The sequence below is a fragment of the Oryx dammah genome, unplaced genomic scaffold (assembly GCF_014754425.2).
Source record: "Oryx dammah isolate SB20612 unplaced genomic scaffold, SCBI_Odam_1.1 HiC_scaffold_28, whole genome shotgun sequence".
NCBI lineage: Eukaryota > Metazoa > Chordata > Mammalia > Artiodactyla > Bovidae > Oryx > Oryx dammah.
Genome location: NW_024070212.1, coordinates 64,527,056 through 64,554,453, shown reverse-complemented (window position 1 = coordinate 64,554,453; position 27,398 = coordinate 64,527,056). Strand labels below are relative to the sequence as shown.

Sequence of the window (27,398 nt, the reverse complement as noted above, 5' to 3'; positions counted from 1 at the left end):
CAGGTTGCTCTGCAGGGGAACTGTCTAAGGCAGGCCCTGGGTTGCGTGCACTTCCTAGGTATAAACCGCTCAGGTTCAGGTTCTTGGGTACTCCACAAAGGTGTTTTGTGCCTTTCCCAGGTTGGAGCAGTTCAGGTGACCAGGTGCTTGGTGAGTGCACTCTCCCCAGCTGGGCGGTGCATCTTATCACCTCCTCGATCCCAGCCACTAGATTTCATGGGTGTGCAGCAGGAGCGCTGTGTGTCTCCTCTGGGAAGCTGATCTCGGGCTGTGGCCCTCCTGGCAGATGTAATCCATCCTGGATTCCAGGAAGACTTGGTTAGCAACTGGGAGTTTGGTAAAGGATGCTGTCTCTGGGGCCAGGATTGCCCCTTTCCGGCTCAGGCTATCGCCTGCCTGCCTCTCTGCCGGGGGGGGGGGGGGGGGTGGGGTGGGGGGGTGGGGGGCTGGGCTGGGCTAGGTCTCCTCCGGTATTTGGTCAGTCGCTTCTTGGCCTTTTGGCTAAGATCAGGAGAAGGAAATGGCAACCCACTCCAGTACTCTTGCCTAGAAAATCCTACGGACGGAGGAGCCTGGTGTCCATGGGGTCCCAAAGAGTTGGACATGACTGAGTGACTTCACTTTTCTTTTTCTTTTTTTGTTCTGTGAGCTGCCCGGCAGTGCCTTAGGCTAGAGCTTTTCCGGGGAAGGTTCTCTCACTCTCTCTCTCTTTTTTTCTCTCTCTCTGGCTATCCCACAATTTGGGATGCTATCTCACATTAGCTCCTTCAGATTGTCCTCAGGGCATTCAGGCTGGTCCTTACCCTAAGCAGTGCAGCCCGCACCTCCGTGTTCAGCCCCCACTTGCTGGTGGCGGATGTGAGCATCTGGACTACTTCTCTGCTGGGAGTTGTGGTTAGGCATGTAATCTGTGGGTTTTATTTATTTTTTTCCTCCCAGTTATGTTGCCCTTTGAGAATCCAAAACTCCCCACAGACCCGCCAGTGAGAGGGTTTCCTGATGTTTGGAAACTTCTCTTTTACGACTCCCTCCCTGGGACGGGTCTCCGTCCCTAACTCTTTTGTCTCTCTTTTTATCTTTTATATTTTGTCCTACATCCTTTTGAAGAAAACGGGCTGCCTTTCTGGGTGCCTGGTGTCCTCTGCCAGCATTCAGAAGTTCTTTTGTGGAGTTTGCTCAGCATTCAAATGATCTTTTGATGAATTTGTTGTGGAGAAAGTGGTCTCCCAGTCCTATTCCTCCACCATCTTAGGACTGCCCCTCCAGAGTGCTGAGTTATACGGTAGCTCTACTGTTAGTTTTCTAGTTCAGTTCAGTTCAGTTCAGTTGCTCAGTTGTGTCCGACTCTTTGCGACCCCATGAATTGCAGCACGCCAGGCCTCCCTGTTGATCACCATCTCCCGGGGTTCACTCAGACTCACGCCCATCGAGTCCGTGATGCCATCCAGCCATCTCATCCTCGGTCGTCCCCTTTTCTTCCTGCCCCCAATCCCTCCCAGCATCAGAATCTTTTTCAATGAGTCAACTCTTGAGTCAAGACCTTTGTTGGCAAAGTAATGTCTCTGCTTTTTAATATGCTGTCTAGTTTGGTCATAGCTTTTCTTCCAAAGAGCAAGTATCTTTTAATTTTATGGCCAAAGTCACCATCTGCAGTGATTTTGGAGCCCCCCAAAATAAAGTCTCTCACTGTTTCCATTGTTTCCCCATCTGTTTTCCATGAAATGATGGGACTGGATCATTTCATGATTTTAGTCATGATTTTAGTTTTCTGAATGCTGAGCTTTAAGCCAACTTTTTTACTTTCCTCTTTCACTTTCATCAAGAGGCTCTTTAGTTCTACTTTGGTTTCTGCCATAAAGGTGGTGTCATCTGCATATCTGAGATTATTGATATTTCTCCTGGCAATCTTGATTTTAGCTTGTGCTTCATCCAGCCCGGCATTTCTAATGATGTACTCTGCATATAAGTTAAATAAGCAGGCTGACAATATATGTTCTCCTTGACATACTCCTTTTCTGATTTGGAACCAGTCTTTTGTTCCATGTCCAGTTCTAACTGTTGCTTCCTGTCCCGCATACAGATTTCTCAGGAGGCAGGTCAGTTCAGTTCAGTCGCTCAGTCGTGTCTGACTCTTTGTGACCCCATGAATCGCAGCACGCCAGGCCTCCCTGTCCATCACCATCTCCCGGAGTTCACTCAGACTCACGTCCATCGAGTCTGTGATGCCATCCAGCCATCTCATCCTCAGTCATCCCCTTCTCCTCCTGCTCCCAATCCCTCCCAGCATCAGAGTCTTTTCCAATGAGTCAACTCTTCGCATGAGGTGGCCAAAGTACTGGAGTTTCAGCTTCAGCATCATTCCTTCCAAAGAAATCCCAGGGCTAATCTCCTTCAGAATGGACTGGTTGGATCTCCTTGCAGTCCAAGAGACTCTCAAGAGTCTTCTCCAACACCACAGTTAAAAGCATCAATTCTTCGGCACTCAGCCTTCTTCACAGTCCAACTCTCACATCCATACATGACCACAGGAAAAACCATAGCCTTGACTAGACGGACCTTAGTCGGAAAAGTAATGTCTCTGCTTTTGAATATACTATCTAGGTTAGTCATAACTTTTTTTCCAAGGAGTAAGCATCTTTTAATTTCATGGCTGCAATCACCATCTGCAGTGATTTTGGAACCCCCCAAAATTAAGTCTGACACTGTTTCCACTGTTTCCCCACCTATTTCCCATGAAGTGATGGGACCGGATCCCATGATCTTCATTTTCTGAATGCTGAGCTTTAAGACAACTTTTTCACTCTCCTCTTTCACTTTCATCAAAGGGCTTTTTAGTTCCTCTTTACTTTCTGCCATAAGGGTGGTGTCATCTGCATATCTGAGGTGATTGATATTTCTCCCGGCAATCTTGATTCCAGCTTGTGTTTCTTCCAGCCCAGCGTTTCTCATGATGTACTCTGCATATAAGTTAAATAAGCAGGATGACAATATACAGCCTTGTTGTACTCCTTTTCCTATTTGGAACCAGTCTGTTGTTCCATGTCCAGTTCTAACTGTTGCTTCCCGACCTGCATACAGATTTCTCAAGAGGCAGGTCAGGTGGTCTGGTATTCCCATCTCTTTCAGAATTGTCCACAGTTTATTGTGATCCACACAGTCAAAGGCTTTGGCATACTCAATAAAGCAGAAGTAGATGTTTTTCTGGAACTCTTGCTTTTTCGATGATCCAGCAGATGTTGGCAATTTGATCTCTGGTTCCTCTGCCTTTTCTTCCCTGATAGCTCAGTTGGTAAAGGAGGCAGGTCAGGTGGTCTGCTATTCCCATCTCTTCAAGAATTTTCCACTGTTTGTTGTGATCCACCCAGTCAAAGGCTTTGACATAGTCAATAAAGCAGAAGTAGATGTTTTCCTGGAACTCTCTTGCTTTTTTGATGATCCAGCAGACATTTGATCTCTGCTTCCCCTGCCTTTTCTAAATCTAACTTGAACATCTGGAAGTTCATGGTTCACATACTGTTGAAACCTGGCTTGGAGAATTTTGAACATTACTTTGCTAGCATGTGAGATGAATACAATTGTGCAGTAGTTTGAATATTCTTTGGCATTCCCTTATTTGGGATTGGTATGAAAACTGACCTTTTCCAGTCCTGTGGCCACTGCTGAGTTTTCCAAATTTGCTGGCATATTGAGTGCAGCACTTCACAGCCTCCTCTTTTAGGATTTGAAATAGCTCAACTGGAATTTTATCACCTCTACTAGCTTTGTTCATAGTGAATGCTTCCTAAGGCCCACTTGACTTCACATTCCAGGATGTCTGGCTCTAGTCCAGTGATCATACCATTGTGGTTATCTGGATCATGAAGATCATTTTTGTATAGTTCTTCTGTGTATTCTTGCCACCTTTTCTTAATATCTTCTGCTTCTGTTAGGTCCACACCATTTCTGTCCTTTATTGTGCCCATTTTTGCATGAAATGTTCCCTTCAGTTCAGTTCAGTCGCTCAGTTCAGTTCAGTCACTCAATCGTGTCTGACTCTTTGTGACCCCATGAACCTCAGTACGCCAGGCCTCCCTGTCCATCATCAAGTCCAGGAGTCCACCCAAACCCATGTCCATCGAGTCGGTGATGCCATCCAACTATCTCATCCTTTGTCGTCCCCTTCTCTTCCTGCCCTCAATCTTTCCCAGCATCAGGGTCTTTTCCAATAAGTCAGCTCTTCGCATCAGGTAGCCAAAGTACTGGAGTTTCAGCTTCAGCATCAGTCCTTCCAATGAATATTCAGGACTGATCTCCTTTAGGATGGACAAGTTGGATCTCCTTGCAGTCCAAGGGACTCTCAAGAGTCTTCTCCAATACCACAGTTCAAAAGCATCAGTTCTTCTGTGCTCAGCTTTCTTTATAGTTTAGCTCTCACATCCATACATGACTACTGGAAAAACCATGGCTTTGACTAGATGGACCTTTGTTGGCAAAGTAATGTCTCTGCTTTTAATATGTTGTCTAGCTTGTTCATAATAATATTCCCTTAGTATCTCTAATTTTCTTGAAGAGGTCTCCAGTCTTTTCCATTCTATTGTTTTCTTCCATTTCTTTGCATTGATTACTGAGGAAGGGTTTCTTATTTCTCTGTGCTTTTCTTTGGAACTCTGCATTCAAATAGGTATATCTTTCCTTTTCTCTTTGCTTCTTCGTCTTTGCTTCTCTTCTTTTCTCAGCTATTTGTAAGGCCTCCTCAGACAGCCATTTGCATTTTTGCATTTCTTTCCTTGGAGATGGTCTTGGTCACTGCTTCCTGTACAGTGTCATGATCTTCCATCCATAGTTCTTCAGGCACTCTATCTATCAGATCTAATCCCTTGAATCTGTTTGTCACTTCCTCTTTACGATCATAAGGAATTTGATTTAGGTCATTCCTGAATGATCTTGTGGTTTTCTTCAATTTAAGTCTGAGTTTTGCAGTAAGGACATATTTAACAATATGTATGAAAAAATTTTGTAAATGACGTACGTAAAGTATGTAATACATCAGATTTAATGGATAAATTATGCATTTATTACAATATTAAATTTGTATCCATTTAATAAGATTACTGAAACCTTGTGAACAATGAATCACATGAAGAAAGCAGACACACTTGGTGTGTGACTAACAAGGCCATTTGAGCATTCTCTGCATTTCTTATTTCATCATCAGAACGTCAGTCTTGACTTATCTATTGAGACTCTGTCAGTTGCAAATAACAAACGAAACGAACTCAAGAAATCTCCAACTGGTTTAAGGGGAAAAGGAGGGAAAATGTCTTGGTCTTACAGCTGAAAAGTTCAGAGGTAAATCCTGCTTCAAAAATGGTTAGATCTGGAGTTCTCATGCTGTCATCAGGATGTGGTTCTCTTCTCTCAATTCTGGCTTCATTTCAGGTCTCCATGGTGTCCCCTAACAGCTTCAGACCTTCCCTCATGGAGCCGAAATGACAGTCATGGCTCCCCCCTCTACATCCTCCTGGTGGCAAGCACGGTGGGAGAGGGCAAGGGCCTTTTTCCAAGTCATTCAAACAAAGTGCTCAGATTTGTCTCATTGCCTCAAGTGAACCAGTCACAGAGACCAAGGAAGTGGTTAGGCCTGGGTCATAGGCTCTGTCTGTGGAAGAGAGACTCTGAGGTAGAAGGGCTGAGATTGTGAAGGTCCTGGCCCCTCCCCATGTTGAAGCAAGATGATAAATGCAGAGTTCCCTTTAAGAAGGGCAAGTGGGTGCTGGGTGGGGAAATAGTGAGTGAGCATGATAGTGGTGGGGTTTGTTACCTGTCTGCATCTGTGTGTGTTGGCATGCGTGTGTTTGTATCAGATATTTAATAAATTTTTTAAAGTCAAAGACTTGGAATATTTGATTTACTTGCTACCAGGTAAAGTATTTTACTCTGCATCAGCTAGGAATGTTTAAAATCCATTCTTCCTTTTCTACTTCTACTCATCTTTTTTCTTATAGAGTTTATCCTAATTTCTTCCCTGCCTGTCTGAACTTTAAAAACAAAGTTTATGTTAGCTATACAGATGATGTAATTTTTAAAAAAGGGTACTCTTTTCTAGTTCCTTAAAGAGAAATATAAAATTTGCATATAATACCTCCCTGCTATACATGGACCCAAAGTTAGAGCTGAGATGACCATATAGAAAGGAAGTGCTTTAAAAACATTTCTCCCAACCTGTTTGCATTTGGAAAAATATAGAGATTTGCATAAATGATGTGGGCCTGTAACAGTTATAAAATGAAGTTGCCGATGAGAGTAAAGGGGATTTAGAGATGTCAATGTTCTTAAACTTAGGTGAAGTGAAAGTTGCTCAGTTGCGTACAACTCTTTGCTTTACTACCCCAGAGACTATACAGTCCATGGAATTCTCCAGGCAAGAATGCTGGAGTGGGTAGCGTTTCCTTTCTCCAGGGGATCTTCCCAACGCAGGGATTGAACCCAGGTCTCCCTCATTGCAGGCAGATTCTTTACCAGCTGAGCCACAAGGGAAGCCCAAGAATACTGGAGTGGGTAGGCTATCCCTTCTCCAGCAGATCTTCTTGACCCAGGAATCGAATAGGGGTCTCCTGCATTGCAAGCCAATTCTTTTCCAACTGAGCTATCAGGGAAGCCCACTTAAACTCAGGTAGTATATGTTAGAAAAATAATATATCTCTATTCAATTAAGAGGTTTTCATATTGTATACTGTATAAATATTGTAAGATTCAGGCATTAGGGTATCAGTTGCTGGGTCTTGATAAGCTTTAGGAGAACCACACTTTTCAAAAATGAGAACTTAAAGCAGTGCTCAGCTTTAGAACTTGATTTTGGACATAGGTCCTATTGCTACTTAAGTGTATATTGCTGCTGCTAAGTCGCTTCAGTCATGTCTGACTGTGTGCGACCCCAGAGATGGCAGCCCACCAGGCTCCCCCGTCTCTGGGATTTTCCAGGCAAGAACACTGGAGTGGGTTGCCATTTCCTTCTCCAATGCATGAAAGTGAAAAGTGAAAGTGAAGTCGCTCAGTCGTGTCTGACTCTTAGCGACCCCATGGACTGTAGCCTACCAGGCTCCTCCGTCTATGGGATTTTCCAGGCAAGAGTACTGGCATAGCTAAATAAAGTATATTTAACAATAAATCTTTTGTTATTAAAATATACAAGTGTACAGGGAAGAGTATTGGGCAATGGTACAATAATTATAGATGAATTAAGAAAGAACCTTAATTAAAGTAAGATTCTTACTTTAAGGATCAATTTTCTTTCACTTTGACAAATTCAGGGCACTAAACATTTCTCACAAATTCCTTGTAAATTAACTAGTAATCACTTTATAAAGTTAATTAATCATCTGTAGCAAATTCTCCAATGACACAAAAAGTCATTATCATTATATATGATTAGCAATGTGATCAGTCACCTAGGGAGGTAAAGTTTAAGGAAAGTAATTATTTGGAGAATGTCAGCCATTGTTAAATTAGGAATTTCTCTCATTATTCATATCTGATTAGCATGAAATATGAATCACAAATGTGACACTGATTCAACAGACAAATGAGTATACTTGTTTGTATTCCAAGTATTTCTTAGCTTTCAGAAATGCTGAGTCTTAATGCAAATTACATTGATAAAATCATGTTATTTTGGAATTGTTAATATGCTTTTGTTAAAAATTTTAAGAAGTAATATGGCAATAAAATGACTAAAACCTGAAACGCTATTCTCAGAAAAGCACTAATATGTATTTTCCATTAGGAAATGGCAAATAATTTGAATGAGTTTATGAAGGGCTCCTCTGGTAAAGAATGCAGTCAGTAAAGAATATTTGCAATGCAAAAGACCCTGGTTCGATCCCTGGGGTGGGGAATGTCCCCTGGAGAAGGGAATGGTTGCCCACTCCAGTAATCTTGCCTGGAGAATTCCACGGACAGAGGAGCCTGGCAGTCTACATCCTTGCAGGGTCATAGAGTCGGACACGACTGAGCAACTAGCACTGTGTTCTACTACTATGAAGGGAATAGTACTTCATTTGGTTGTAAAGTTGTGACCTATTTTACAACCATCCCAATGTCAGCCGATGTGGCTTGCCTCGGAATGTTATCCGTTGGAGAAAATGGTTTCTGGAAGATTTTGAGTCCTGTAAGACCTTATATGAGATTGACCTAACTTAAAGGAAAGTTGTCATGCAAGTTTCTTCATGACTATTTAAGGCAGTTGTGTAAATTGTATATGGAACTACACTAGGTTCTGATGATACCAGTTTAGGAATCTGGAGATCATTCCAGCAACTTCAGAATTTTAGGATTTCTAATTTAGAAAGAGATCTAGAAATGTGTCAGAAGGAAATTTGAATGATGGTTTCTCAGTAATGTTTTTCCTGTAAAATCTTTTATGTGCTACGTCACTTCAGTCATGTCCACCTCTTTGTGACTCTATGGACTGTAACCCGCCAGGCTCCTTTGTCCATGGGATTCTCCAAGCAAGAATACTGGAGTGGGTTGCCATGCTGGAGATCTTCCCCACCCGGGTATCGAACCCATGTCTCTTATGTCTCCTCCATTGACAGGCGGGTTCTTTACCACTAGCACCACCTGGGAAGCCCTGTAAAATCTTTAAAGCTCTTTTAAAAGTGTATGACAATATTATTTAGAGATAATGACATTTCTTCCTAGAATTCTTTTCTTTTTTTTCAGTGAATTCAAAGCAATGAGCACTATAGAAAGTCATCCTTCTCAGATAAAGCCAAAGAAATTTTGGAAATAGATTTTCCTTAAACATTCTATGCTGGCTCTGTTTTTTGATGTTTGACACATATGTAAGTTGCTTGAAATGGGTCGATATTTATGGAAACTCTTAGGGAAACTAAGTGTTGGAGACCTTATGTAGAGGCACAGTTATAGATTTAATGGTTTAAATTAACAATAGCGGTCACTTACCTTTATCTAAATCCTGCTATGTGCCATTTTCTAGATTTGAGGACAGATTCAGAGACATTTGGTAACTTGTCCAAAATCAGCTAACAAGTTAAGGACTGAGATTTAGTTTTGGGACTTTGATTCCAAGATTTTTCACCTGCAGGTATCTTATATCTAAAAGTTATGTTTAAGTATTTAAAAATGGAAAATATAAATTGACCTATATCACCAAAATAGGTTTGTAATTAATAATGATGTAAAGGTTATTGAGGGTGTCCCTCATAGCTCAGTTGGTAAAGAATCTGCCTGCCAATGCAGGAGACTCAGGTTTAATTTCCAGGTGGCTCAGCTGGTAAAGTATCTGCCTGCAAAGTAGGAGACCTGGGTTCGATCCCTGGGTCGGGAAGATCCCCTGGAGAAGGGAATGGCAACCCACTCCAGTATTCTTGCCTGGAGAATTCCATGGACAGAGGAGCCTGGCAGGCTACACTCCATGGGGCTTCAAGAGTCACACACGACTTAGTGACTAAACCACCACAAGAACATGTTAGCTAGCATCCTTCGTGGGGCATTTGAACTTCCTCCTGGACCACTTTTCTCCCAGAGATCTCCAGATATTTACATCGCTCACAGTTACATGCATCTCCTGATATTTCCATAGCTCACTGCCTCACTTTCCTCAAGACTTTCCAGCTTCCCAGGTGCTAGCAGTAAAGAACCTGCCTACCAGTGTAGGAGACGTAAGAGACGTGAGTTCTATCCCTGGGTTGGGAAGATCCTCTGAAGGAGGGCATGGCAACCCACTCCAGTATACTTGCCTGGAGAATCCCATGAACAGAAGAGCCTGGCGGGTTACAGTCCACAGGGTCTGAAAGAGGCGAATACGACTGAAGCGACTTAGCACGCAAAGATTATTCAGTAGCGATATTAATATAAAGATATTCTCCGTATGGCCACTAGAGGTCAGCACTTAGCTGCTTTATGTGGTATAACAAATTCTGCATTTTAGTGGTTTTTTTTTTTTTTTTTTTTTTCGGCCAGGTTATATTCAGGTGCTAAATATTATTGTGGCATATTGCAGATATAATATAGTTAATGGATTAAAAGCATTTTAGTAGCTGTCACTATGTTAATGTAATAAAACTTTCTAAAAAGTACTTCCTTTTTTAAAAGTTTCTTTTGCTTTTCTCTTAAATCAGAGATTCAATCTTTTATAATAACAGCTTATTTCTCCTGTAAAACATATTTAAAATCTGTATTTATAATTTATAGATATAGCAAATTTATGAACATTAGCAAACAATTCATAATTTGTTCAGAGCATGCTCTGTTCTTAATTTCTTTTAAAATATATAGCAAAATACAGGTTTTGCCAAGATCTATGGAGCATTATATTATATACAATATTTCCAACATAACCATGAAGCTGCCTAATTGATACTTTTCTTGCTTCTACAAGATCAGGGGTTCATGGAAGGCAGATAACTTGCTCAGTTTTTAATCCCAGCTCCTACCCCAGTACTTCTCCCAGAGTAAATACTTGGTAAATGTTTACTGACTGAATGTCTGTTAAGAGGCACAAAAATAGTGAATCCACTGGGAGTAAGAGTCCTGATATCATTTTTGAAGCTTTAGCCATTGGGCAAATTATTAAACTTTGAACCATAATTTATTTGTCTTTGTAAAAGGGTATGATAAAAAACCACCTTATTGGGTTGCCAAGGCATTACATTAAATATGTATAAAGTTTCTGTCGCATCATGAATAATAGGTATAGCTATTCTCATTCTTAGCAATGATTACTAGCAATTATTACTAGTAATAATGGTAGTGGTAGTAAAGGTAGAAACATGTAGTGGGTCTGGCCAACTCTGGGGCTGTATTTAGGATGGGAGTTTTTCTTTCTGCTGTGCCAACATAGTGAGATTGTACAGTTTGGACTTTAAGGTTGTTGTTTGGGCATTTTAAACCATCTTCTTTTTTCTTTTTTTTCATTTTGTGACTAGGGAACACAAATCAGAGATTGCAAGTCAGGGTAGATCAGGTCCAGGTTCCTGAGCTCAGTGCACTAGACAGTGCTGCTGAACTTCTTGAGGTACCAGAACCATGTAGCAAGTTGTTTCTTTTAGCTTCTGTGTGTGTGTGTGTGTGTTTGTGTGTGTGAGAGAGAGAGAGAGAGAGAGAGAGAAGGAGAGATAGGGAGAGACTGGTTGATTCAGTGTCCATCAGCAAACATCTGATCCTGGGCATTGTTTCCTCCAGCATTTAAGAGCATCAATCATATGCACCATTATTTTCTGCTTCTGAATGGTCTATAGATTTCCTTATATCTTTTATTTTTTGCTTTATTGAAATTTATTTATTTTTAATTGGAGGATAATTGTTTTACAATATTGTGTTTGTTTCTGCCAAATGTCAGCATGAATCAACCATAGGTAAATCAATGTCCCTTTCCCCTTATATCTTTTATTTGTGCACATCTTATTTCTTCCTTAGATTGTATATCACCCATATGTCAGTATGATCTTCAGGTAACTGTCTCAATAAAGGCTGTCTGTAGGCCCTATGAGAAATATTTAGCGTTGTAGCCTAAACAAAATTCTGAACTTGAACCCTACTTTTGCAATATTTTAAGTTTTGGCTGCTCTTCTTTCACATCCTGGCTACAGGATCAGAGTTCTGGGCCTCAGTTTCTTGAGTGCATGCTAACTGTGCAGGTACAAAAATTCTTTAAGTGTAATTACAAGGATTCTTTCTATACCTACCCATCTACCAGCACATACTGTATATAAGATTCCAAACTAGTTCCCCTGGGCGTAAAAGACTGACTAAACTATTCAAGATCTATTGGGAGTTAATTTTTTTAATAGGGGTGATATGTAGACGAAAATAATGACAATGTAGAGCAAAGTTAAATATGCTCTGTAAGATCTTATTCCTCAAAGTGTGGTCTACGAACTAGCATTACCTGGGGGTCATTGGAAATGCAGAATCTCAGGCCTTACTGCAGAACTACTGAAGCATTATCTGCATTTTGCCAAGATCTCAGGCAATATGTTTACATATTCAAGTATGATAGCACTTTGAAGGCAGAAGGCTTTAGGGGATGCAGATATCACTTCCACCAGTTGGGGACCCAGAATTTCATGGAGGAAGGAGCCTTGAGGGAGACAAAGGAGTTTAATGGTGGACCTGGGATTAGGAGGAGGCTGTCCTAGGCAAAGGTAGGAAGGAGAGGAAAGATGGTTTTTTTTGAGTTGTCAGATTTCCAAGGTACAGCATTAGTGCCAAGGAATAAGCCATTTGGGAGGTGGGGGTACTTCGGATCAGAGTGCCAGACTAGGGTGTAGAGTTTTTAAGACTGTACCTGTGACCAAAGGAATATTTTCATATATGTGAATGAAACAGTCCAGAGGTGGAGAGGAGCTTCCTGGTCCTCTCGTCTTATTACCTAAAAGGATTAGAGCTGTCCTTTAGGAAGAGAAATCTAATGTGCTTCTGAGAGATGGTTTGTGACTAGACCCAGAGATTAAAGAAATAGCATGGTATAACCTCAACAAAAGGCAGGGTAGAGAGATGCTCACCAGTCCCCAGCTGTTCCAGTCATTCCAGCTGAGATGCAGACATGTCAGTGAAGAAGCCAGATGAGGCTTCATATGACTCCAGCTCCTGGTGTTGACTGCAACAACAGGAGAGACCCGAAGGGAGAACTGCCCAGCTGAGCACAGTCAACCCGCAGAACCGTGAGCCACAAAGGTTGGGGGTGGTTTACTGAGCAGCAACAGAAAACTGCGATGGAAGTGATGGTGACATCTACCTTTTAGGACTGTCACAAGGGTAAAAGAAGATTTTTATTTGCTAAATCCTTAACCCACAGCCTGGAATAAAACAAGCCTTCCATGTGTGTGTGTTTGTGTATTTATTATATATACATATATATTATATACCACACATATATAATATGTATATGTACATATATGTATATGTATATAAAGGAAATAGTATGGTGGCAGTGAGAATGGAGTGAAGATTAGAGAGGTTGCCGAAATAGAATCAAGGGGAGGCAGTGTTTGGTGCACAGGCAAGAGAAGAAAGGTAACAGGGAGAATGGTCGCACTGTTAATGACACTGGGCACAACAGAAGGAGTAGCCGTTCATTCAGAGAGAAGTCATTTGGTTTCTTGACATGCTGGATGAGATGCTAACAGAACACAAGCTGGAAGACTTGTGCACTTCTTATTCAGAAAGGAGTACTGTAAACTTGTGAGAGAAGTCAGAGATGGAAGCAGAGCTTTGGGACTTCTCTGCAGCCAGCCACGGTGAAGCTAGTGTTGTGGTGAAGACCCAAGGCGAGCCCACCTAAGGAGTGAAGGGACCCAGCCAGGTGAACAGGGAATATCAAGAGTCCGTTTCCTGAGCCCTTGGTTCTCACTGTGTGGAAATGCACTCTGAGGGCCGCTTCCCTCCTTTCTTGACTGTGATACTGTTGAGAGCAGCATTCCTTGTAGACATTAGAGTGTTTCTCAGTGGCATAGGAAATAATTTCTAAAATACAGCTGGTACCCATGAGTGCATATAGTTTTACTGCATCAAAGAGGCCATAGCTAAAACAAACAAACAAACAAACAAACAAACTCAAAAACTTTCTCTCCAATTTGGATTTATCTACTGTATTTTAAGTTTTCTTCCATTGTGTGTGTGTCTCCCTAATATTTTATAATGGTGATTTTCAAACATACAGTTTTTGTAAAAGACTTTTTAAATAGTACTTCATAGCAATTGCCTAGATTCTAACAATATTTTTATTACAATTGCTTTAATGTACACTTCTCTTTTTATCCATGCTATGTAGAAATTTTTGTAAAAATGTAGTGTGATTATAATATAAAAATGTATACTTCTTTTTCAGTAAATATTAAAACAAAAATATTTCCTCACATTATTGCAAAGTTATAAACATTGTTTAAAATTACTTCAAAATAGTTCATGTAATTTATTTCATCATGCTAAAGGTGACTTCATGATCCTGTGTCTTATTAAATAAAAAAATGATTTTGTATCTTAGGTTTTTTTTAAACAAAATATGAATGCTAAATTCTTTTCTATTTTTAAGATTTTTTTTTTAAAAAGTATAGATTCTCTTATGTGAAGAAAATGAAGATACTGTGTTGAAGAGATATCTGTACCCTGTGTTTGTAGCAGCATTATTCACAACAGTCTAAGAAAATAGACTTAGGAAATGACCTAAGTACCTATGGGCAGGTGAATGAAGAAGTTGAGGTATATATTACAATAGAATATTATTCAGCCATAGAAAGGAAATCCTGCCATTTGTGACAACATGGATGAGACTTGAAGGCATGCTAAGTGAGATAAGTCAGAGAAAGGAAAACACTGTGTGATCTCACTTCTGTGTGGAATCTGAAGACAAACCAAACACTGAAAACTAAGCTCTTGGAAAAAGTTCAGATTTATGGCCACCAGAGGTGGAGGGTAAGAGGAGGGAGAATTGGCTTAGGGTAGTTAAAAGATACAAACTTTGAGCTGTGAGATAAGTACTAGGAATTCACACTGCTGACTGCCCTAGGATGTTTATGAAAGTTAAGAGGGTAAACCCTAAGAGTTCTCATTACAAGGGAAAAAACACTTTTTGGTATCTATGTGAGATGATGGATGTTCACTAAACTTATTGTGGTAATCATTTCATGATGTATATAAGTGAAATCTTTATGCTGGTACCTTAAACCTGTACAGGAATGTGTGTCAATTTTATCTTAATAAAACTGGAAGAAAACATACAGATTCTCAGAAGTGGAAATAGCAATAATAGATCAAAGGATGTGAACATTTTAAAAGGTAGATACTTGTCCAGTTGTTTTTCAAAAGCCAAATTTATTAATACCAAGGTCCACACCAGTATATTTGAGTGTTTGCTTCACTATATCCTGGCCAGCCTTGGCACACATTAAAAATACATAAAAGTTTTAAGAAACTTGGCAGAGCCCTTGGGTTGAAACAGATCTGCCTGCAGCTGGACCTCCTTCCCTTTTGAAGTATGTATTTCTAGGTTAATGGTAAATGGAGAAGCTTTGGGGTCATGGTTGAAGCCTGGGGCAAGGTGAGAGACGAGGGGATGATGAAGGGAAGAGATTCAATTTTCCCTAACTTTTTATTGCTTAAAATATTTTTTGAGGCAATCTCAAAACTTATAGAAATGTTATACAGTACAAATTTTTTTTTCTCTTGAACCATTTGAGAATAAATGAACAACATACTATTGCCGCCAAATACTTTAGTGTGTATTCCTATAAACAATTTTAGTGTATTCTCCTAAAATAACTAACTATCCAAATCATGAAATTAACATTGATACATTACTAACATCTAATCACATCCTGTTCTTATTTCACCAAGTACCTTAATATTCATTACAGCAAAAGAGCACATTCAAAATCCCGTGTTATTTTTCCTTGTGTCAATTTGGAACAGTTTCCCAGCCTTAATTTTTATGACCTTCATACTTTTGGGGGGTACAAGTCAGTTATTTTGTAGAATGTGCCTCAGTTTTGGATTCTTCTTTCATAGTAGCATTCAAGTTGCACCTCTGGCAGAAATATCACAAATGTTGCTATGTGTTCTTTTCATTATATTTTACCTGGAGGCACAAGACTTTGACTTGTTCTGTTTATGATGTTGATGACTTCTTTAGGTGGTATCTGCTAAGCTTCTCCACTGTAAAGTTATCCTGTTCATAATAAGTATTTGGTGAGGATATATTTTGAAGCTATGTAAATATCCTGTTCTTTGTGAATCAACCAACCAACCTTTCATCCATCTGTTTGTCAATCAACCAATCACTTCATTATGGATTCTTGGTTTCCTGTTTTGTTCAATAGGATTATAATCTATGACCATCACTAATTCTGATGCTCAGATTGTCCCTCATTGGGTCAATGGGAATTCTTCTGTTCTGATTTCTGTGTCTTTTCACATGCTCCTACCATTTTTTGGGAGACATTAGTTTCTGGAGGAGATATTCTTGGTTCATATTGTACTTTGCCTACTCCAGCCCTGGAATCAGCCATTTCTCTGAGGAACTCTGATTCTTTTCAGTGGAGAATGATATTTAACAACCAAGATCTGGGTGTTTTGTCTGCTCATTGCTATTGGGATGCCACTTCTCCCAGGCCAGCCCAGTGGATTGGGGAATGTGTGTGTTCATGTCTTTACCTCTACAGTTTTTTATCTCTTTCTAAAAATACGTATTTCACTGATCTCTACAGTTCTAATTTAGCAGGGTTCATTCTAGTTTTCTCCTTTTTCCTGTTAATCTTTCTCCGACAGTGACAAAACTTGGTTCCCATTATTCAGTGTTTATATGCTTATGTGATCCGTGCCCATGTGTATAACCAATCTCTCATCAGTGTGGCTGCTGTCTTCCTCTCCCCTCTCCCATGCTCCCCTTACCACACCTGGACTCCACCCTATACCAGGCTGTCCAGCCAAGAGGAACCCCTTCTTACTTAATTAGGACTTTGACCCCTGCCCCAGGTCACCCCATCTGCATCTCACTTCTGCTCTGATTATGGTGCTCCTCTATGGGCCACATCTCTTCCCTTCCCCCAGCCTATCTGTGTTAGTACTGAAATGTTTGAGATGAGAAACAGTTCTTAAATGTCCTTAAGAGACCTAGTGGATTTTAATTGGAAGGACCAACCTCTTGGCTCATTCATAGAAATCATATAACCTTTGGTTTGTTTAACCTTAACCTGAGGACTGTCCTGGTGGTATAACGGATAAGAATCTGCCTGCCAATGCTGGAGACATGAGTGTGATCTCTGATCTGGAAAGATTCCACATGCCATGGAGCAACTAAGGCCATGAGCTGTAGCTGCTGAGCCTGTATGCTGCAATTACTGAAACCCATGTGCCTAGAGTCCGTGCTCTATAACAAGAGAAGCCACTGCAATGAGAAGCCTGCTCACCGTAATGAAGAGTAGCCCCTGCTAATACAATTAGAGAAAGTCTGTGTGTAGCAATAAAGATCCAGCACAACCATATATATATATATATACACACACATATATGTGTGTGTGTGTGTGTGTATATATATATATATATATATTATATGTATACTTATATAAATATTAACCTGGGGGAAAAAAGAGGCTGGGCTTTGGTATTTCCCTTTACCCAGCAGTTTTTCACCCAAGTCCCAAATCGCATCCACACTGTCTCTTCTGGTAGCTAATGCTTTAGAGGAATTACAAAAAGCCAGCTGAGTCTTATGGGATCCCCGCCAGGTGGTGCAGGTCTCATGGGAATGTTTACTCCTGAAGATGCTGGTTTCCCAGACATAAAATATGTCTAGGCAACTCATTAGAAAAACAGAACAAGGGCACCATCTTCACTTTCTAACCCAACCTGGAAATGGACTCAAAAAGAGCTACCTCACTTCCATGAGTAGACAGATCCCCGCCCCCCCTTCTCTCTAGCTTGATTTCTCCAAACTGTTATTCTTTGTCTTTTTTTCATAGTTGCAGGTGGGGGACTGGCAGAGGGGACAGAAAGAGCTAGTTACTATGGGGAAGTGGGGAAGGGTGTACGCTGGGTTTCCTCTCTGGGTTAACCCCAGGGTTTTCTTTCAGGAATTCTTGCTCCACCCACAGGAACACCAGAAGTTCCTATCTGATGGACTTCAAGACAGAGGAGAGGTCAGGGTAGCAGCTGCAAACCTGGGTGCAGAAGATAGATGGTTTAAAACATCTTTGCTAACTTGATATGTGATGATAGCATCTTATTTTGATTTGTGCTAAAAGTATGTATATATGTATCTGTGTAACTTTTAGAAAATGCTTTTCCTGTTGCCCCTTTTCTCAGTCTCCTGATGCTGTTTCATGTATCATTAATTTTTAAAAATTATTTTTGATAGCTACTACAATGTTTGAAGCTGGAAAGGACAAAGGTAATCCAGATGAATTTGCTGTGGCACTTGATGAAACTCTTGGAGACTTTGCGTTCCCAGATGAATTTGTCTTTGATGTTTGGGGAGTCATTGGTGATGCCAAACAAGAGTGATTATGATGTGAGTGATCGACTCTGGAAGAAGGAACCATTGTTCCTTAAGAAAAAAGTAAGATCTGCCTTCAGACACTGTTATGGACTCTGGCTTGGTTTTATGTGTATGAATACATTCTTCTGAAACATAGTCTTGATTTTTGGGCACTTTTTTAATGCAGTTGTATATGGAGTATGCTTAAGATAAATTACCTCAAATGTAACCAATTTTAATATTCATTCAGAAGCTTTTTAAAAGTTAGTTTTAGAGAGTATTTCTAGATAGATAATTTTGTTTCCCATTGACAGCCATGTTTTGTTTTTCACATAAAAGTTGATTGCAATAGCTTTGTAGTTCTTTTGCAAGATCTCAATGTAGTAAAAACTAGGATTGCAGTATAGTTTGCCTCATAGAGTCTTCATTTTGTTATGCTAGTTTTAACAGGATGGGTTCAGAACATGAAATGTGAATTATGCCTCCTAGATGTCTAGTAACTTTTTTTTTTTAAACCTGCTGAGTAAGAGGAGGAAGAGTCCTACAGCCTGTTAAAGTCTATGGCCTACTTTCTGTCTTTATTAAAACAAGGATTGATTAACTTTTATTTTTTGCTTCTTTGTAATTGCTTTCTTGATTCTTAAACTTGTTGAAATCTATTGTGTTGTATATGTGTTTGTATGTGTAGAAGAAGGTGAAAAAGAGGAAGATAGGTTAGGAAACACTAATATTTAATTTTTTTAGCAGTTCTTACAACACTGTTTGTTTTCCACTCATACCTACTCTTATGTTACCCTTTATAAGCATTCCAGAGAAAGTTTTTTTATAGTCTTTGTAGAACTTTTCTTTTGAAAGATGTTTACTCAGAAAATAGCTGTGTTTGAGGACATTTTGGGGGGTGGTTAAAGAGCAAAACTTTTAAGCCTCCTGAACTTTTAAGGAGATGCTATCAGAATAGATTTCCTCCAAGTGAAAATGCAGGAGGAAGGGAAAGTTGAGAAAAATATATTCTATTATTTTGGAGTTCTAATGCACTCTCTCTAAAACCTTATATTATTGAGAAAATTGAGGGTAAATGACTGTCTTATCACTGTTACTTGACATTTTATAGATGTAAGGGAAATGGAAATGAATGGTTTCAACATAGATCATTTAATAAGGCAGAGCATGGTGTGACCAAGCATTTCTCTAAAGTGTTAGATGGAAAATGCTGCATGCTGCCGTAGTAATCGGAAATAATAACCTGTGTGAGGTATATTCTAGGAAATCAGAAGTAGTTCCCTTTTCCTGCTGGGTTAATGCTTAGATAACTTGTTTTCTGGTGCAACTTCAGTTTTACTGCCTTCCACCCTCTTTTTCACATACATTTAATTCTTTAAGTTTGATATTCTTTATCTCATTGATCTGAAACCTTCACAGAAACTGTTTGTCATTAACATGTAACAAAAATAGTTTATAGGAAGTGGATTGTCTTACTGCCCTTGCCCATCATTTGGAAATAGGATCCAGCCCAGGCTGTAGTAATTTGTTGCTACTTGTTTAGTGAATTTCTTTTGGAGGTTCCCACGTACCTGTTAATTCTTAATACCATTTCTTGTAGAAGAACATACTATAAAAGAGCTGATATTTTTTGGGATAAGAAAGTTATTGGATGACTTAGGAGGTTCACAGAAATATTTCAGCTTAAACAAAACAAAATTTTTGGCACTAGATGTTAGATTTGAAATGATGAGGCATTGTTTATTATTGATGCTGTCTGGTTCTCTTTCTCTTTTGGGTATGGATGAATGCTGACACTTGGTGCAAATTCCCTGTGATTTATGGAACCTCATATTTACAAAGTGGTTGTCCTTACCATGATCTCTGTAGAAGTTTGAAGTGTAAGTTACTGACAATCATGTACAATTGCAACTGTAACTTGCTTGTTAACATTAGATGAGCATTTATCAGTAAGGGTCTTAGCTGGGCATAGGTGCTTTCTTAGTAATAGATTTTTGCCTTGAAATGTTCTCTCTCACTTCTCCTCTAAACTGATAACAAGGTCAGTTTCTTTATGTCATTTTGTTCTCTTACCTGAAAATATATCTCTTTTTGTGCCTTTGGTAAAATTCCCAGTGCATTAAAACGACGGGTTTTCAGGTCTCACAGTCTACAAGATGGGGCTACCTTCTACTGTTACGACACAGACATTTTAAAAACTGTGCCGTGTTTCTGGGGACCACTAAACATTTTCAGAACTCTGTTGTTTTTTCTCAAAGAACTTTTTTTTCATAGTGGAGGATGATTGTTTTATTCTTTTTAAAATTTTGATTCTTGTTTTATTTATTTATTTTATTCTTGTTTTCCTTTTACACAAAACAGCACCTTTTAGTGGCCACTGAGAGCTCACTCCATTTTTTTTGTGTGTGTGGAGAAAATCAAAGGATGTTTGAACATTGGGTTCTTGAGCATAGCTTGGCTCTGACCAGGTCTACACATTCTGATGATTACAAATGAGTACATTTTGGGTTTCTGTGATGTTTCAGAAACACAGTTATATAATTATACCATGTGAAACTCTTTAAGAATTCAATTATAAAAGTAATCAGTTAACCTCTTTTTGGAGCTGCTATAGCCAATAGTCTAATGTGACAGATATTTAGCTAAATAGAGATAATTTTTCCAATTAATGTTTAATTTGCAGTATTCCCCCACACCTTTAACAGGTAGATATTTTCCAAGTGAGGCACACTTTATTTAGCTTGTTGTTGTTACTAGACCTCCATCAAGTCCAGAGAGAGCCTTCCTGTTTCCTTCAGTTATTGCCTCCTTAGTATAGTAGCAAAATGAATTTCATCTGCAAATGGTGTTTTCAAAATAATGGTTCTTCTAATAGAGCACAATTATCCCCCAAAGATGTAAAAGAATGATCATATGATTACTCTTTCACTCTGTGATACAGCTGAAAAATATGGATACTAATAGTATGCTGTGATTCTGGAGGAAGTAATAGATTAAAAAGACAGATGAGTATTTTACTCAAGCTGTGGGTGAGTAAAGAGATAGAAGATGCTATTCAACTCACAGTCCCAAGTATTAGTGCTCTGTGTAAGATGCACTTTTATTATCTTCTTGACACAGGTTGAAAGAGCTATCAGAGTAATTTATCATGATTATAAAATGTTTCTAAGATTGTGAAGTGTACCAGTGGCACAGCCTGTCCCTACCTGTTACCTGAAAACCTAGTTCCAAGAAATGACTCACGGTTGTTATCTGCTAGAAGGGCAAGCAAAAGTTGAATATGACATCTTTATTTCATTAGAGGCATTACCTCTCCATAACACTTATGTACAGTCATAAATATTTTCAAGCTATAGAAAAAAATAAAAACATTCTGAAGGATAGTTTTAGGTAAACATTTTATATTTTGAACTGTTTGTGCCATGCATACAGCATTGACTAGATACAGGTAAAATCTTCTATTTTTTCGAAAAGAAATTTTTTTTCTCTTTTATAAAAATCATATCTTATACTTTAAGATGTATTTTTGAGATTGAACTTGGAAATCTATTAATATGTGAAATTAAAATTATATTTGATATTGTTTAAAAACAATATTTGCTGTATTTCTACTTACAATGTATAAAATTTCATGTATTGATCAAAAATAAATTATATGTAAAGCTAACATAACTTTATATTTCTTATATTCAAAATAGAACTCCTCAAATAAAAAACTTTTAATGAAAAAAAAGCGATGAGTGTTTTTATGATGAAAACAACAAAAATTTTGGGTTTTAAATGCCAGACGCTTTAGTTTTTTGTCCAAATAAATGATGGGAATAACACACGTGACTGTCTAGGCCTTTGTGTTTTTAGCATGTGTGGTGCTGTGCTTAGTTATACAGTCGTGTCCGACTCTTTGCGACCCCATGAACTGTAGCCCGCCAGGCTTGTATGTCCATGGGGATTCTCCAGGCAAGAATACTGGAGTGGGTTGCCATGCCCTCCTCCAGGGGATCTTCCCAACCCAGGGATTGAACCCAGGTCTCCTGCATGGCAGGCGGATTCTTTACCATCTGAGCCACCAGGGAAGCCCAAGAATACTGGAGTAGGTAGCCTGTCTCTTTGCCAGGGGATCTTCCCAACCCAAGGATTAAACTGGAGTCTCCTGCATTGAAGGTGGATTCTTTACCAGCTGAGCTACCAGGGAACTGACCTCCACCCATGGTGTTCCTCAGGCCTTGGGCCTCTCCCCTACTTTACCTCTTCTTAGGTGACTCATCTGTTCCTATGCCTTTAAACATCTTTACATTTTCAACCCCCAAATCAATATCACCAGGATGGGCCTGTCTTGGAGCTCTACCCTCAGATATTCAACTGTTTCCTTGACATCTCCACCAAGTGTGTCAAAACCTTAACATGTCTGGCATGAAACATTAGACTTTTCTTAAAAGTCTTACTTTCCTTAATTTTCTGTGATAGGAAATGGCATCATAATTCACCTAATTGCTCTTTTACTTTGTCAAGTCCAGCAGCAATTTGTTTCAATTCCAACAAATACTTACTGAATATGTCTACTTCTTTCCAGTTTCACTGCTGCCTATTTTATCCACACATCATTTCTCCGTGGTTGCTCCAGCAGGCTCTTTGCTGACTGGAAATGAAGGTGCTCTGAAGAGGTTTACAACAGGACATGAGTGTTCAGATTCCTTTAAAATGAAAGTGTCAGCACCTCATTTTTTTTCTTCTCTGAAAGAAGCTCTTTTCTTTCTTTGAAGGAAGGGGCACTACTTTTTGGATGACTCAGCTTCTACTAAAAGTTTCACAGAGTCTACTGTGAAAGAACTAGGGGACAGAGGTAAGACAAAGAAGTTTCACAGGTGTAGACTAAAGCAGGGAGGGGAATGAAGAAATTTCACAGGGGTAGACTAAAGGCTATGGGCTAAAGTGTGTGTGTGCACGTGTGTGTGTGAAGGGCAGAGAGAGAGAAGTGTCTTAGGGGCCCAAACAGAGGAGGATGGGACTGTGTTTTCCTGCAGCCAAATTATGGTTAGATGGAGTGTTTAGACCAACAGGAACAAAATTTCTCTGAAAGATTCCTGTTCATCATGGCACAGAGGGAGACAGACCCATAGTGGGGAGTGGTGTTTGAGCACCCAAGACCTGTGAGGAAGCTTGAATCATTGACCAGAGAGCACCAGGCTTCATAGAGCCAGTTCTTCCCATCCCCTATTTGTTTCTATCATCAATGTTTAGTGAAGATTTTGTCTGTCAGCAGAATTGCTGGTTGTCCTGCAGGAGTGTTACCTCATCAGTTGGAACATTGGGCTTATTACTCTGACGGCCCTATTTCCAGGCTCTTTTTTTCCAGTTTTCATACATTTAATGTATATGTATATAACCATAAACAACATGTAGCATTGCTGTTTGTGTTCTTACAATTAATTCCAGTTGTACCACACTGACTGTGCCCTTTTGCAACTGATGTTTTTCATTTAATGTTATGTTTTTGAGACTTAACCATCTTTTTTTTACCCTAGAATAATTTTATTTTTAAATGTCATGTAGGACATAGAGAAAGTGTATGAATGGTTGAGAAAAGGGAACACCTGTAACTACTAGCCAGTTATAGCCCATCACTGTCACCCTGGAAACCCTGTTATTATTGTCTGAATGCTTGTGTAGCCCCTGTATGCATGTGTTGAACCAGACTCTTTTTTAAAAATTATACATAAGCTTTAGAAAAGTGAAATGGTCTCTTGAACACCTCGTGACATGCGGGGGGTTACTTCTATACTTGGGAGGCTGACCTGAGCTAGCACATGACCCCCTGCGGAGACGCTGGCAAATGACATGTTAATAGGATGGCAGAACTCCCTTTCAAGCTCCTTACTGTGCCCTCTAAAGCGCTGCCCGCCCCACTGACTCCCTCAGCTCTGTGCTCTGGTTATGTCGAACTTTCTTTTGACCTCTGTGCTCTTACCTTTCTCAGATCGTTTTCACTTGCTAGTTTCTCTGCCTTGAACATCCTGTCTCCTGTTTGCATAGCTTGGTCCTTGTCATCTTTCTGTTGTTAAAGGCCAGTTCTTTGGAAAAGTCTTCTTTGGTTTTCTCCATTCCCCTTATTCTCTGTATTCTTGATCTCAGCCCCAGTTTGTTTCCATCACAACACATTGTTATTTGTGATTATTTTCTTAATTTGCTTTTATTCTGTATTTCCTATTTGAATATCAGCTTCTTGGGGGTGGGATTGTTTATGTCATTCTCATAGTTTTACCCCCAGCACTCATCATGGAGCCTGATATATATCAAGCACTAAAAAAGTAATTGGACTTTCCTGGTGGATCAGTGGTAAAGAATCTGCCTGCCAATGCAGGAGATGTGGGTTCGATCTCTGGGTTGGGAAGATCCCCTGGAGAAGGAAACAGCAACCCACTCCAGCATTCTTGCCTGGAGAATTCCATGGACAGAGAAGCCTGGTGGGCTACAGTCCATGGAGTAACAAAAGTCAGACACAACTTAGTAACTAAACAACAACAAAAAAGTAATTATTGATGAGAAATTTCAACAAATATATGTTGAATGCCTACTGTGTGTCCAACCGCAGGAAATGTATCACCTCACCTAATCCTCAGCCTCCTCCAAGGTAGATCAAGATTATCCCCATTTTAAAGATAAAGAGACAGGTACAAAAAATTTAACTTGCTCTAGGGCACATATTTTGGTTAGTGGCAAAGATAGTATTTGAAACTAGTTTTGAATTTGTCCTGAACTCTGCAAAACTGATCCTGTTAATACTTTACCAGAACAATGTTCTGAATCACTCAACTGATGAAAGATGTGGAGGGAATCAAAACTAGGCGAACAAGGTTATCGACCTAGTTAACTGCTCTTATTGGCCTGAGTAAGGGAGCACATACACAGAGGTCAGGCCAAGAAGTATAAAGTAACAGATTTTAGGTTAGAAACAATATGCTAAAGGATTTTAATAGCTCTAGGTTAAAAAATATTAGTATTAATAATAAGTCCAGATTTTTTATAGTCACTGGCATAATAATTTCTTGCTAGTTTGACTGGAAAAAAAAAAGATTAAGGAAAGAAAGGTCCTGTTTTTGGAGAAAAAGGACTGGCCTTAGAAATCCTTCAATGCTTCTTTGGGTTGAAGTGATTTCATGGTTTAGTTGTTTTGACTTGGGCTTTGGTTATATTGCTTCTGGAGTCATTATTTGTTTATGTTTCAGTAAACTATTAAGGAGTGATTGCTATGTTCTTCAGACTTGTTTTTAATAGGATGCAACAAATTAAAAAAAGCAACAGCGTGTTATCAGATACACTGCATGCCATTTACTGTTTGAAAATGTCATTAGCAATTGAAGTTTCATGGAGCATGGAATCTTATCATTAACCATTTTAAGACTAAGATACTTGAGTTCTAAGAAATGAATTGGTAGTTATATTGCTTCAGAAGGCTTATTTGTGGACTCATATTCTTAATTTATATGCCAAAGGGGTGAGTTTATAGAGATGATTATAAATTCCCTGATCATATTTCCTACTCAGTTCTTTTGTATACATGAGTAGTCAGTTTCAACATATTAACTTTTGAGTTGATGAGTAGGGAATATTTGTGAGGCTTCCCTCAATATTAAACTGAAAGTAAGACTATTTGTACCTATGGTGATTTAGAAATTAAATCAATCATGTTCCTTCCAGGGGGTTACATATTCATTTGTAATTTGGACATGTTTATTGAATTCCTATTGAAATGAGGTGCAAAGAAATTCTGAGTGGGAAGTTACACTGACTGAAATAGAGGTGGCATTTTCAAGAGTGATAATTCTAAAAGTCCAAGGAGTATATCTGTGGCTCTTTTTGATTTTTTTGATAAACATTGTTAATAACCTTGGCTTAATCTTTAAAAATAAATTAATTAGCTTCCAGAAAGATTCCTCCAGGTGATCTAATGCTTATTTCATTAACTAGAAACTCTCCACCACCTCCTAGTCCAATATGGCAGAATTCACTAGGCAATTTAATACAATTACCTTGGCTGTCCAGTATGTGGCATTACCTGCCTTGACTTCTCCCTCGAGTCTATCTTCCCCCATGTGAACCTGAATAGCAGATCAGGTATTTGTTATACTTTCGTTGTATCCATTCTGACTTGTCTACAGATTTTGAGCTCATCAGAGATCCCACTAAGCATAGCCCCTTGACAACTAAAGTGCCTTTGATACCCAGATAGCTTCTCCTCTGACTCTTGGGGATTAGATCACACAGTTTCAGGTAGTATTCAGAGGGATGACTAATTCTGCAGAACCAACCAAGATTCCTCTAGACCTGAGAGGCAGAGAAATGACTGAGTGCTTATATGCTCAGAAGTAATTATGGTTAATATCCTGTGAAAATTACAGCCGGTTTCATACCAAGCATAAAATTAAATAGGAACATTTAAAACTTTAAAACCTCATCCATGACTTCAAAACTTTTAAATAAGATTCAAGAAACAGTTAATTGTGAATTTACTTGTTCTTTGGCTGAATAAATAAAACAGATTGAGCTTCTTTGGACTTCATACTGAGTATCACAGGGACGATTCACATCACTAAAAAGCTTGTTTCCACTGAGATAGAATTCTGGCCAGACATTGATTCATGTGTTACTCTTTCAATAGTTATTACTTGAACTATCTTTTCTTCTCTCTGATATTTTTCTCATTTGAATAATTTATCAACAAATTTGAGGTACATCAAGGACTTTTATGCTTATCATAGGATATTTCCTTCTTATTGTATATTAGCTCTATTAACACCTGATGTTACTTGAGAGACTCATCAGTTCAGTTCAGTTCAGTTCAGTTGCTCAGTCATGTCCAACTCTTTGTGACCCCATGAATTGCAGCACGCCAGGCCTCCCTGTCCATCACCAACTCCCAGAGTTGACTCAAACTCACATCCATCGAGTCAGTGATGCCATCCAACCATCTCATCCTCTGTCGTCCCCTTCTCCTCCTGCCCCCAATCCCTCCCAGCATCAGAGTCTTTTCCAATTAGTCAACTCTTCGTATGAGGTGGCCAAAGTACTGGAGTTTCAGCTTTAGCATCATTCCTTCCAAAGAACACCCAGGGCTGATCTCCTTTAGAATGGACTGGTTGGATCTCCTTGCAGTCCAAGGGACTCTTAAGAGTCTTCTCCAACACCACAGTTCAAAAGCATCAATTCTTCGGTGCTCAGCCTTCTTCACAGTCCAACTCTCACATCCATACATGACTACTGGAAAAACCATAGCCTTGACTAGATGGACTTTGTTGGCAAAGTAATGTCTCTGCTTTTGAATATACTATCTAGTTTGGTCATAACTTTTCTTCCAAGGAGTAAGCGTCTTTTAATTTCATGGCTGCAATCACCATCTGCAGTGATTTTGGAGCCCAAACAAATAAAG

General features: G+C 39.4%; 1 protein-coding gene across 1 annotated transcript in view; it reads left to right on the top strand.

The window, feature by feature from the left end:
* The window catches only part of GIPC2 (GIPC PDZ domain containing family member 2), a 99,544-nt gene extending 77,741 nt beyond the window's left edge, over positions 1–21,803 (top strand). The window contains exon 6 of the mRNA XM_040232482.1: positions 17,855–21,803. Within this exon, the coding sequence (XP_040088416.1) occupies positions 17,855–18,000 (146 nt within the window). The 3' untranslated portion in view covers positions 18,001–21,803. The remainder of the gene's footprint in view (positions 1–17,854) is intronic.
* Positions 21,804–27,398: the final 5,595 nt, after the last annotated feature.